General features: G+C 42.6%; 1 protein-coding gene across 6 annotated transcripts in view; it reads left to right on the forward strand.

The window, feature by feature from the left end:
• Positions 1-12,454, forward strand: part of tent4a (terminal nucleotidyltransferase 4A) — a 125,929-nt gene that overhangs the window by 86,923 nt on the left and 26,552 nt on the right. For all 6 annotated transcript variants that reach the window (XM_068058764.1, XM_068058774.1, XM_068058792.1 and 3 more), the window contains exons 6-9: positions 6,056-6,184; positions 6,325-6,538; positions 8,650-8,776; positions 8,855-8,958. In XM_068058764.1, coding sequence (XP_067914865.1) covers positions 6,056-6,184; positions 6,325-6,538; positions 8,650-8,776; positions 8,855-8,958 — 574 coding nt within the window. The remainder of the gene's footprint in view (positions 1-6,055; positions 6,185-6,324; positions 6,539-8,649; positions 8,777-8,854; positions 8,959-12,454) is intronic.

A 12,454-nucleotide genomic window follows, 5' to 3' on the forward strand; every position in this document is an offset into this window, starting at 1 on the left:
CTCCTCTTTAGCCGTTGTCAGGACTTTGACGTCTGGGACACCTCCACCTGTCTTAGCATGTTCGTGCTGGTTGTGGGTGCATTTGTCCTGCAGGAGACAGTGCAGATTGAATGAAAAAGTTGAATCACAGCCATTGTAAACATGCATCGACTTCACTCATTCAGGACTGGCTTTCGCATGACACATCCAAGCACATCAACCATGCCAATTATTTAGTGTATGGCACAGAGGCTGCTCGCTCAATCCACTGCATGCCTTGTCTGCCTTCTGTCTTAGAGACGGAGTCGGGGGGGAAAAAAAACAATGCAACAGCTTCTCCAAGATCAATTACCCTCGCCGATCTGAGCAAGTCATTCATGCGCTTGCAACACTACACCCAGGTTCACCACGTCGCCCCGCGATTCGAGATCTCTTCTGCTACCTCCATCCAGGCTGCCTTGGCCAGGCGGGAGAGTCTTCAAACTCCATCTGCAGGGAAGAGGACCTCCCGCTTTCCCTGATGGCCTGGAGGACAACCTGCAGGGAGATATCACTGCCTGCGACCCAACATTTTCTTTGGTGTTGCTGCAGAGAAAAATAAATGATGTGAAGTTGGTGCTGGATTACAAATTGGAGGCAAAAGCATTCTGAATTAAGTTCAAGCTTCAATTCAGGTTCCTATGCAGGAAGTTACATGACAGGAAGGCGTGGAACGCTTTATATTGCGATCATTCGCCCAGTGACGGTGGGTTCCACCAATGAAAGGCCATCCCTGCCACATAATCCCATATGTCTCCCGTGCCTGTCGCCGCGCAGTTCATTTACATATGAAAGTGTGTAAAACAGGGAAAAGTAGGGAAGTAACATCAACTTTCGGTCCTGCCGTCTGGAAAGCCGGGGGGCTCAATCACGGCCTACAGATTTCCAGGATAAAACATGTCACTGAATAAGAAGCCGGTTTAAAAACGTGTAACAGTACCTAAATAAGTTGCCATGTCAGATTTGAGGTTGGTGTACATCAAAAAAGTTAAAAGGTAACAACATGAAAACAGGCCATTCAGCTCAAACAGTCTGTCTATACTTGACCTGCCTGCGAGTAGATTTTGATTTGATTTGAGTTAGATTTTTGATTTAGAGATACAGCATTGAAACAGGCCCTTCGGCCCACCGAGTCTGTGCCGACCATTAACCACCCATTTATACTAATCCTACACTAATCCCATATTCCTACCACATCCTCACCTGTCCCTATATTCCCCTACCACCTACCTATACTAGGGGCAATTTATAATGGCCAATTTACCTATCAACCTGCAAGTCTTTTGGCTGTGGGAGGAAACCCACGCAGACACAGGGAGAACTTGCAAACTTCACACAGGCAGTACCCAGAATTGAACCTGGGTCGCTGGAGCTGTGAGGCTGCGGTGCTAACCACTGCGCCACTGTGCCGCCCATGAGATAATTCTCATGTTTACCTGTCTTGTTACCATATCCCTTACCCACTTAACTATTCTAATCTTGAATGCTGGCCTTGTTTTTGCATCAACCAGTGGACCTGCAAGTAAATTCCATAGACTGATGAAGTTGCTGTTGCTCTTTGTTTAAATCTCTTGCATTTAATCTTATTTATTTTTTTTTATTTATTTAGAGATACAGCACTGAAACAGGCCCTTCGGCCCACCGAGTCTGTGCTGACCAACAACCACCCATTTATACTAATCCTACAGTAATCCCATATTCCCTACTACATCCCACCATTCTCCTACCACCTACCTACACTAGGGGCAATTTACAATGGCTAATTTACCTATCAACCTGCAAGTCTTTGGCTGTGGGAGGAAACCGGAGCACCCGGTGGAAACCCACGCGGTCACAGGGAGAACTTGCAAACTCCGTACAGGCAGTACCCAGAACTGAACCTGGGTCGCTGGAGCTGTGAGGCTGCAGTGCTAACCACTGCACCGCTTGTTCTTGACCAGTTTGCTTCTGCTCTATTCCACGTTTTCATAATTTTAAACAAGTTTCATGATCTCCTGTAGAATGCATTGTTCTAATGAAACAATATGCAATTTTTTATGTCTTTGTATTTCCTCTCAGCAGGCGACATTCTTCCTATAATCTGGAATACTGCACAGTATTCTAACTGCAACCTTATTAAACTTGAGATTGGCTCATTATTACTATTTTATAGGCTATATAGCTTGTTAAACCTAGAATTTCGTTAGCTTTCTTTCACAGTTATCTTCCGAAGGTGCTGTTTTTTATGTCATGTGAACCTTTTCCCCAAAATCCCTTTAATGTTCCACAGCACTGAATTCTCATTCGGAATATAATTACAGCTTTTTCTTTGACCAAAATATATCACCTCACTGTTGCTCACCTTGAATACATCTTCCAATTTTTCGCCCCTTTCTCCCATCTTATCTATATCGCCCAAGGCAGGAGGGCCATGAGTCATGGTCGGCCCCAACCCTGGCATTAAAGTCCCCCAGCAGGAACAGGTGTTCGGTGTTGGGGATGCTACTAATGATATTATGGAGTTCCTCGTCGAACTGGTCTTTAGCTTCAGGTGGGGAGCAGAGTGTTGGAGCATAGATGCTGAGTAGGTGTACTGGACCAGAGGTGGTGAGCAGTCGGATGGACAGTATGCGTTCCGAGCCATTTGTGGGAGGCTCCATCATGCTAAGCAAGGAGTTTCTGATGGCGAAGCCCACTCCATGTTGTCTTGGTTCTTCAGGATCCCTGCCCTGCCAGAAGAAGGTGTGTAGTCTTGCTCTGCTAGAGATCCACTCGCAGGGAGGCGTGTCTCCTGAAGTGCTGTAATGTCTCCATTGAGTCTGCTGAGCTCGTTGTTAATGATGGCGGTCTTCCGAGAATCGTTGATTTGAGTAAGGTCTTCCGACAGGCCAGGACACACAGTTCTGACTTTCCAGCTTGCAAAGCGAAGGGCTGGTACCTTCTTTCCTTTTTTCATGTTTGGTGCAGTGTGGCAGTCCACTTTTCGGGCAGTGACCCTCAGCTCCAAGCACCCATTGAAGCAGGTGGACTGTGGCGGGACAGAACCTTATTGACCGGGGGCTGCCCGGTTTGAGGCGGGCGGACCTTGGTCTTCTGACAGATTAACTATGCTTTCTATTTTGGTATCATTTTCAAATTTAAGACACACTTTCCTCTAGGCTTATTATCCAAATTATTCATGTACGCAGTGAAGAGAGGTGACCATAGAACTAAAGCCTGTGGGGCACGACCACCCACTTTAAGCTACACTGAAAAGTTTCTCTTAACTATTACTGTTTTCTTCTTTATCTAACATTTTGAATTCCATTTGCTATCCACCCTTTAATTTCACACCCCTTAATCTTCTTTAGTAATCATCTTTTTGTAGTACCTTGTCAAAGGCTTTCCTCAAGTTGATGCATAACGCATCTACTAAATTGTGCACATCTCGAGTTCTATCAAATTGGTCAAGCACTATTTTTCCACGCTGGCTACTTCTAACTATTTTTCTTAATTGGATCATGTGAATTTTATAACTATTATAGAAACTTTTTTAAAAAATCTCTACCGCAGGTATGAAGGTATGGATTAGTTTTATCTCTCTTTTTAAAATGGATACGACACTGGCCACTCACCAGTCATCTAGCATGCATTCACACTATGTACAGCCCTGCAATATTTCTCGGGCCGAAGGTCATGGCTTTGGTTTCCAATGTTTAACTTAAGGAAATTGCAGCTTACTCAAAGTGGCATGTCCAGTAAGGAGTTTGACAATACTGAGACAATGGAGTGGTCAAGAGAGATGTTGGGAAGTAGAGCTGAGTGGTGGTAATATATGTGTGATCAACAATTTCGAAGCTAGAATCTATTCTAATAGATGTGATAAATGGACACTTGGATAATAATCTGATTGGGCATAAATCAGCATGGATTTATGAATGGGGAATCATGTTGGACAAACCTGTTGGAGTTTTTTGAGAATGTTACTAACAGAATTGATCAAGGGGAGTCGATAGATGTGGTATACTTGGATTTTCAGAAGGCCCTTTGATAAAGTCCCCCACAGGAGGTTGGTTAGTAAAATTAAAGTGCATGGGATAGGAGGTAATATACTGGCATAGATTAAGGATTGGATAACAGGCAGAAAGCAGAGAGTAGGTATAAACAGGTAATTCTCGCGTTGGCAGGCTGAGACTAGTGGGGTACTACAGGGATCAGTGCTTGGGGCCCCAGCTGTTCACAATATATATCAATGATTTGGATGTGGGGACCAAATGGAATATTCCCAAGTTTGCAGGATGACACAAAACTAGGTGGGAATGTGTGTTGTAAGGAAGACTTCAAGGGCGTTTGGAAAGGCTTAGTGAGTGGGCAAGAACGTGGCTGATGGTCGTTGTCATTTACAGCACAGAAGGAGGCCATTCGGCCCATTGAGTCTGTGCCGGCACATCACGGAGCTATCCAGTCAGTCCCACTCCCCTGCTCAATCCCCGTAGCCCTGCAAGTCTATTTCCTTCAAGTGGCCAATTTGCTTATTGAAGTGATTGTCTCCGGTTCCGCCACGTAATGTGGAAAAATGTGAGGTTGTCCACTTTGTTAGGAGGGACAGATGTGCAAAATATTTCTTAAGTGGTAAGAGATTAGAAAGTGTAAATGTGTAGATTAGAAAGTGTACAAAGGGGCCTAGGTGTCCTTTTTAATAAGTCACTGAAAGCGAACATGCAGGTGCAGCATGCAATTAGGAAGGCTAATGATATGTTGGCCATTATCGCCAGAGGATTTGAGTGCAGGAGTAGTGAAGTCTTGCTTCAATTGTATAGAACCTTGGTTAGACCGCACCTGGAGTACTGTGTGCAGTTTTGGTCCCCTTAGCTTAGGAAGGATATTATTGCCATAGAGGGAGTGCAACGAAGGTTCACCAGACTTGTTCCCAGGATGGTGGGACTGTCCTCTGAAGAGACTTTGGGGAAACTAGGCCTGTATTCTCTGGAGTTTCAAAAAATGAGAGGTGATCTCATTGAAATCTACAAAATACTTAAACTAGATGTAGCTAAAATGTTTCCCCTGGTTGGGTAGTCTAGAACCAGGGGATACAATTTCAAAATAAGGGGGAAGCCACTTAGGACAGAGATTAGGAGAAATTTCTTTACTCAGATGGTTGTGAATCTTTGGAAATCTCTTCTCAAGGGCAATTAGGGATGGGTGATAAATGCTGGCCTAGCCAGCGATGCCTACATCCCATGCACGAATATAAAAAAAAATTTCTTCACTGTACAGTTCTCATACCAGCATCTCTATTGAGCAAAATGAAGCAGGTTTCTATATTAGTGAGCGTACAAAGAACCTTGGCTATAACAGATTTTGTCTGGTTGCCAAACACTTTCTTGGCGTCTTTATGGTATGTGTAAATTTTTCTATTGCATCCTTGGGCTGGAATGCTATGTCAGTATTCTGTCCTGTTTTAAGTGTTGTGGTCTGGAGCAAAGTAAAAATAATTTCACCTGGAGGTAGTAACTACTTCAACACTGAAAAAGAGAAAACTTAAAACAATTTTAAAATAATTTTGAAAGAGTTTGTAAGAGTTTTTTTGAAATAGTGATAATGGATGGTATACACAATATGCAAATATTTCCATCAAGCAAAGCGCTGTTTTTGAAACATTCTTCTGCTCTAATGGTGATCTGTGCATTTACTTTGTGGCCAATTTTTGTTTTTTTAGTACAGTGGAAATTTTGTTGATGGTTAAGTCATGTTTAATGCAATCACTCTACAGTTTTTGGTAATGTTTTCATTCCCTTCAACCTCTTTTTTAAATGCTTTCTCAGCTATTTTGTTGGACACCATCCATTGCAAGGTGGTACCATTGAAGGTAACAAACATTCTGTTACTGTGAGTTCACGCTGTTCTTGTGTTTTGTGCTCTGCAAGTCAAATGTCAATAATATGAGCAGAGTTTCATGGCACTATAAATCAATTTTATATTTTGATCCAGGTTGTTTTCAATATTTCAGCTTCATTCATTAGCAATTTTTGTCTTAAATTAAGAATTAATGCAAATATGTTTTGTTTTTTCTTCACAGGGTTACCCAGTGTTGCCTTACTTAATACTGGTCTTAAAGCAATTTCTTCTTCAGAGGGATTTGAATGAAGTCTTTACTGGAGGAATTAGTTCTTACAGCCTCATTTTGATGGCTATTAGTTTCCTACAGGTAAAAGCTCATTATTTTTAAGATAAGGTTCTGTTAAAACTATCTTTTCTTGTTACGACAGTAAACATATGAAAACTGGTGAACTACTTTTTGCAAAGATTAATGTCTTCAAGCTAACCCGAATCTTTTGAATATTGCAGTTGCATCCGAGGATTGATGCGAGAAGGCCTAGTGTAAATCTTGGCATTCTTCTAGTAGAATTCTTTGAACTATATGGGAGACATTTTAATTACTTGAAAACTGGTATTAGGATAAGAAGTGGAGGTGCTTATGTTGCCAAAGATGAAATCATGAAGAACATGACCAATGGGTATAGACCATCTATGTTATGTATCGAAGATCCTCTCGTTCCAGGTAATTCCTCAAATTGGTTAAAAAATGCATCTTTGTATGCCTTGCAATACTCCTGGTTTCTTCCCCTCCCTGCTGCATTTGCTAACCTATAGGTATACCTTGGATCAGTGCTAGTTATCTACACTGTTATGTTGCTTGCTATACGCTGCTTTTTTTTCCTGACCATATCAGGGAGTGAATCACAACTGTTTCCAAGAACAAGAGAAAACTACAGGGCAGTGCTGTTTGAGGGGAGGTATGTTCCATTTGAGGGAGAGGTGGTTTCTATAGTCTTTTCCTCCTGTCATGATAAATCATTCCAATAACATTGTTTTGGTTTAGGAAAGAAAGTAGTTGTATACATAGTGTTTCTCGTATCCTCGACATCCTAAAGCCACTCGCAATCAATAAATTATTTTTGAAGTGTGGTCACTGTTTTGCAGGTAAATGTGACAGCCAATTGCACAAAGCAAGGTCCCACAAACAGCCAAGAGATAAATGATCGGTAGATTGGTTTTGGTGGTGGTGATTGAGGGATAACTATTGGCTAGGACACCAGGTGAACTCCACTGCACTTTGAATAGTGCCATGGGATTTTATGCAAGAGTCGATTTACCAGTGCTGTACAAATTTTCTTGAATGACAGCCACATGTGCTTGCTCTTCTCCTTTTTCACCCCACAAGCATCTTTTTGTCTGAAAGCTATTATTTTACTGGAGAATGGTAGGATGACTGCCTATGGCAAGTATGTCGCCATTATGTAACTTGGGTTTAATCTTATTCTTCGGAAGAAATTTTGCCTTGAATTGCAAGCCTCCCTTTAGCCCTTTTTTCTCTTGTGACCTATTGTGGTGTGGAATGGCTCTCCAGTTTGCTATACTAAGGGAGAAATTGGTAAGCATTCAACTCCAGATGCTGAGCAGGCAATGTGACTGCAACATCCATCTAAGGAAATTGGCGAGAGGCTTGTCCGAAATTAGTCCTTGGGCCTCAGCACAAAACCAGCGAGCTGCATATGCTATTTACGTGGTACAATGCAGTTTGCTGGACAAGCTGAGCACAAAATCGGTTGGCTTTGATGCCTGGTGGGGATGGGATGGTGAATGGGAGGAGGGGCAAGCGTGGACCAGCCGCAATACTGGTAGTATTGCTTAGGTAAGTGGGGGAGGAGTAGTTTACTTAGCTTTTCTGCAGCTTCTTTTTAAGATCTGCTGGTTTAGCTGCTTAAGGCCAGAAGAACGAGTCAGACCTTGCACAGTATAGCCTCTGCCTAGTTTTTGACCAGTTTCAGATTGGGGTACTAAAATATGCTTAGACCCCTGATTTGCCTTTGCCTGTAAATACGCCTGATTCAGAATTTTGTGCTCAGCCCACCTCAGAATTGAATCAGGACATAATGTCCACAAATTGGTAGATTTTACACTCATAAATGGATGCAAGTCATGCTAATTTCTTTCCCACTGCTTTTTATTGATATTGTTGTTTGGATCATAACACTGCCTTGCCCATTCACAAAAGGAATGTTTCAGAGCAAGGCATTTGTCTACACCAAATTGATGAACCATTATGTGCCTTCAAGGTGAAAATTTCTTCAGAGGATGAGTTTCCTTTTGATTTTTTTTTTTCACTCTTGACATGATGTATCATGTTTGTGTGAAGTTACCTTTCAAAGTACAAGAACATTTTTTGGTAAAGATAACTCAGTTGCTGTTATGGAAGTACTGATGGGGAATTTTTTTCATGTTCAAGTATTGCTCAAACCTCCTGATGATACTGTTAGTAAGTTTCTGGGAGTATGTTTCCACCTTCCTTCACTCTCAGGTAATTTGCAGTGACATGATGAGTTTTGTGACTGTGTTGTATGCTTGAGGAATGTACAGCTGTGATTTCATGAATATTATAATGTTGCAAAATAAACTTTGAAATTGGACATGTTGATCAAGTGCCAGTATTTTCAAAATTTAGGAATGTCAAATTGACCCTGAAATTATCAATATTATCCAGAATTGTAAAGATTGGTTTGAGCTCATCTGTGCTTTCAGAAATTTTGTGTTCAAAAGATTTTGTATTTATTGTTCAGAACTGGAGATTGGCTTTGCAAAGATGTGTTGAATTGTATTGTTTCCTGATAGGAAATGATGTGGGGAGGAGTTCATATGGAGCCATGCAAGTCAAACAGGTCTTCGATTATGCGTACATTGTCCTTAGCCATGCTGTGTCACCGCTGGCAAGATCTTATCCAAACAGAGATTCTGAGAGGTAGGATATTGCAGCACTCAGTTAGATAATGAAGGATTTCCACTGACTATAATTTAAATGTAATTTATTTTGTTTCAGCACTCTTGGACGAATAATCAAAGTGACCCAAGAGGTAATAGATTACAGGGAGTGGATCAGGAAGAAATGGGGTGCGGGGAAGATCCTTGGATCACCTGATTGTGGTTAGTAATGCTTTCAAGTGCTAAATCTAAATAGACCAAAGTGTAAATCACAATCTTTTGCAACTGGATAGTCAGGTAAACCTACTACTGAGCCTTTTGCTTTTCTGACTGGATAACTGACAATGTACATCTTACTCCCCATCCTGCATGAACTTTGTTCTTTGACTGACAGCCCAGTATAGGCAAAGAACGGTACAGCACAGGAACAGGCCATTCGGCCCTCCAAGCCTGCGCCGATCTTGATGCCTGCCTAAACTAACACCTTCTGCACTTCCAGGGCCCATATCCCTCTATTCCCTTCCTATTCATATATTTGTCAAGATGTCTCTTAAACGTCGCTATCGTATCTGCTTCCACCACCTCCCCTGGCAGCAAGTTCCAGGCACTCACCACCCTCTGTGTAAAAAAAAAAGACTTGCCTCGCGCATCCCCTCTAAACTTTGCCCCTCGCACCTTAAACCTATGTCCCCTAGTAACTGACTCTTCCACCCTGGGAAAAAGCTTCTGACTATCCACTCTGTCCATGCCGCTCATAACTTTGTAAACCTCTATCATGTCGCCCCTCCACCTCCGTCGTTCCAGTGAAAACAATCCAAGTTTTTCCAACCTCTCCTCATAGCTAATGCCCTCCAGACCAGGCAACATCCTGGTAAACCTCCTCTGTACCCTCTCCAAAGCCTCCACGTCCTTCTGGTAGTGTGGTGACCAGAATTGCACGCAATATTCTAAGTGTGGCCTAACTAAGGTTCTGTACAGCTGCAACATGACTTGCCAATTTTTATACTCTATGCACCGACCGATGAAGGCAAGCATGCTGTATGCCTTCTTGACTACGTTATCCACCTGCGTTGCCACTTTCAGTGACCTGTGGACCTGTACGCCCAGATCTCTCTGCCTGTCAATACTCAGGGTTTTGCCATTTACTGTATACCTCCCACCTGCATTAGACCTTCCAAAATGCATTACCTCATAGTCATACAGCACAGAAACAGGCCCATCGGCACATCATGTCCGTGCCGGCCATCAAGCAGCTGTCTATTCTAATCCCATTTTCCAGCACTTGGCCCGTAGCCTTGTATGCTTTGGCGTTTCAAGTGCTCATCTAAATACTTCTTAAATGTTGTGAGGGTTCCTGCCTCTACCACCCCTTCAGGCAGTGTGTTCCAGATTCCAACCACCCTCTCGGTGAAATCTTTTTTCCCTCAAATCCCCTCTAAACCTCCTGCCCCTTATCTTAAATCTATGCCCCTGGTTATTGACTCCTCCGCTAAGGGAAAAAATTTCTCCCTATCTACCATATCTAAGCCCATCATAATTTTGTATACCTCAATCAGGTACCCCCCCCCCCCCCCCCCCCCCCAGCCTTCTCTGCTCTGAGGAAAACGACCCTAGCCGATCCAATCTCTCTCCATAGCTAAAATGCTCCAGCCCAGCCAACATCCTGGTGAATCTCCTCTGCACCCTCTCCAGTGCAATCACATCCTTCCTATAGTGTGGCGACCAGAACTGTACACAGTACTGCAGCTATGGCCTAACTAGCATTTTATACAGCTCCATCATAACCTCCTTGCTCTTATATTCTATGCTTCAGCTAATAAAGGCAAGTATCCCATATGCCTTCCTAACCTGTGCTGCTGCCTTCAGTGATCTATGGACAAGTACACCAAGGTCCCCCTGACCCTCTGTACTTCCTAGGGTCCTACCATCCATTGTATATTTCCTTGCCTTGTTAGCCCTCCCAAAATGTATCACCTCACACTGCTCAGGATTAAATTCCATTTGCCACTGCTCTGCCCATCCTACCAGCCCACCTGTATCATCCTGTAATCTAAGGCTTTCCTCCTCACTATTTACAACACCACCAATTTTCGTGTCATCTGCGAATTTACTGATCAGATCTCCTATATTCACGTCTAAATCGTTAATGTGCACTACAAACAGCAAGGGTCCCAGCACCAGTCCCTGCGGTACACCATTGGTCCCAGGCTTCCACTCGCAAAAACAACCCTCAACAATTACCCTCTGTATCCTGCCACTAAGCCAATTTTGGATCCAATTTGCCAAATTGCCCTGGATCCCATGGGCTCTTACCTTCTTAATCAATCTCCCATGCAGGACCTTATCAAAAGCCTTACTGAAGTCCATGTAGACTACATCAACTGCTTTACCCTCATCTACACATCTAGTCACCTTCTCGAAAAATTCAATCAAGTTTGTTGGGCACTATCTCCCCCTGACAAAGCCCTGCTGACTATCCTTGATTAATCCCTGCCTCCCCAAGTGGAGATTAATCCTGTCCCTCAGAATTTTTTCCAATAATTTCCCTACCACTGATGTTAGACTCACTGGCCTGTAATTAACTGGTTTATCCCTGCAACCCTTCTTGAATAATAGTACCAGATTTGCTGTCCTCTGGCACCTCTTTTGTGGCCAGAGAGGATTTGAAAATTTTTGTCAGAACCCCTGCAATCTCCTCCTTGCCTCACATAGCAGCCTGGAATACATCTCATCTGGGTTTGGGGATTTATCCAGTTTTAAGCCCACTAAAACAGCTAATACCTCCTCCCTTTCAATGCTAATTTGTTCAAGTATATCTCAATCCCCCTCCCTGATCTCTACACCGACATCGTCCTTCTCCACGGTGAACAAAGATGAAAAGTAATCATTTCAATCCTCACCTGCGTCCTTTGGCTCCACACGCAGATTGCCAGTTTGGTCGCTAATGGGCCCAACTCTTTCCCTGGTTATTCTCTTGCCCTTAATGTACTTATAAAATGCCTTGGGATTTTCCTTTACCTTGCTGTACTTAGTTTTGCTTTTATTACTGCATTTAATAGTGATGTAGCTCATTTTTGTTTGAAATACCTACATCCTCATCCAATTAACCTAGTGTTTTCTATAAGCATTTTCATCTTTTGCTTTTGTAGGCTGGCTTTTAATTTCTGCTATTTTGGGAACTGAAAACCAGCGCATTGAGATTGTGTGCTGAAATGTAATCCAATGCACAGTAAGCTATAGTGCTGAACATTTTCCATAGAATCTTGAGGAAATTACTAGAATTAAGAAACAAATACGCACAATGCTTGACAGAGTGTGGAGCACTGCATGGCCATGAAAGAGTGCTTCATTCAGAATCCTAAAGTTGGGGATATGGTGCAGAGGGGGAAGGAGGTGCTGCTTTTTATTTTTACCTCCAGTAGCTGGTGAGTGTGTTTCTTTTGTCCATAAGTTAGGAAACTGTAACTTGCTATTACTTTACTAAATTAGTAACTTAAACTAGATAAACCAGTTAATTAATAAAACTAAAATCTATTCAATTAAAAATCTAATTAACTAACCAAATAAATAAATAAGCTTAGATAGTCATGGCAGGGCAGCATGTAGGCATTTATGGGGTGCATTATGATATCCTGGAGCTTGAGGAATTTTGGCTCAGTTGTTGAGCTGGAGTGCGAGCTGCTGACATTGTGGGGCATCAAGGAGGGGAAGAGTTACC

This window comes from Heterodontus francisci, chromosome 2, assembly GCF_036365525.1.
Source record: "Heterodontus francisci isolate sHetFra1 chromosome 2, sHetFra1.hap1, whole genome shotgun sequence".
In the NCBI taxonomy this organism is placed as follows: Eukaryota; Metazoa; Chordata; class Chondrichthyes; order Heterodontiformes; family Heterodontidae; genus Heterodontus; species Heterodontus francisci.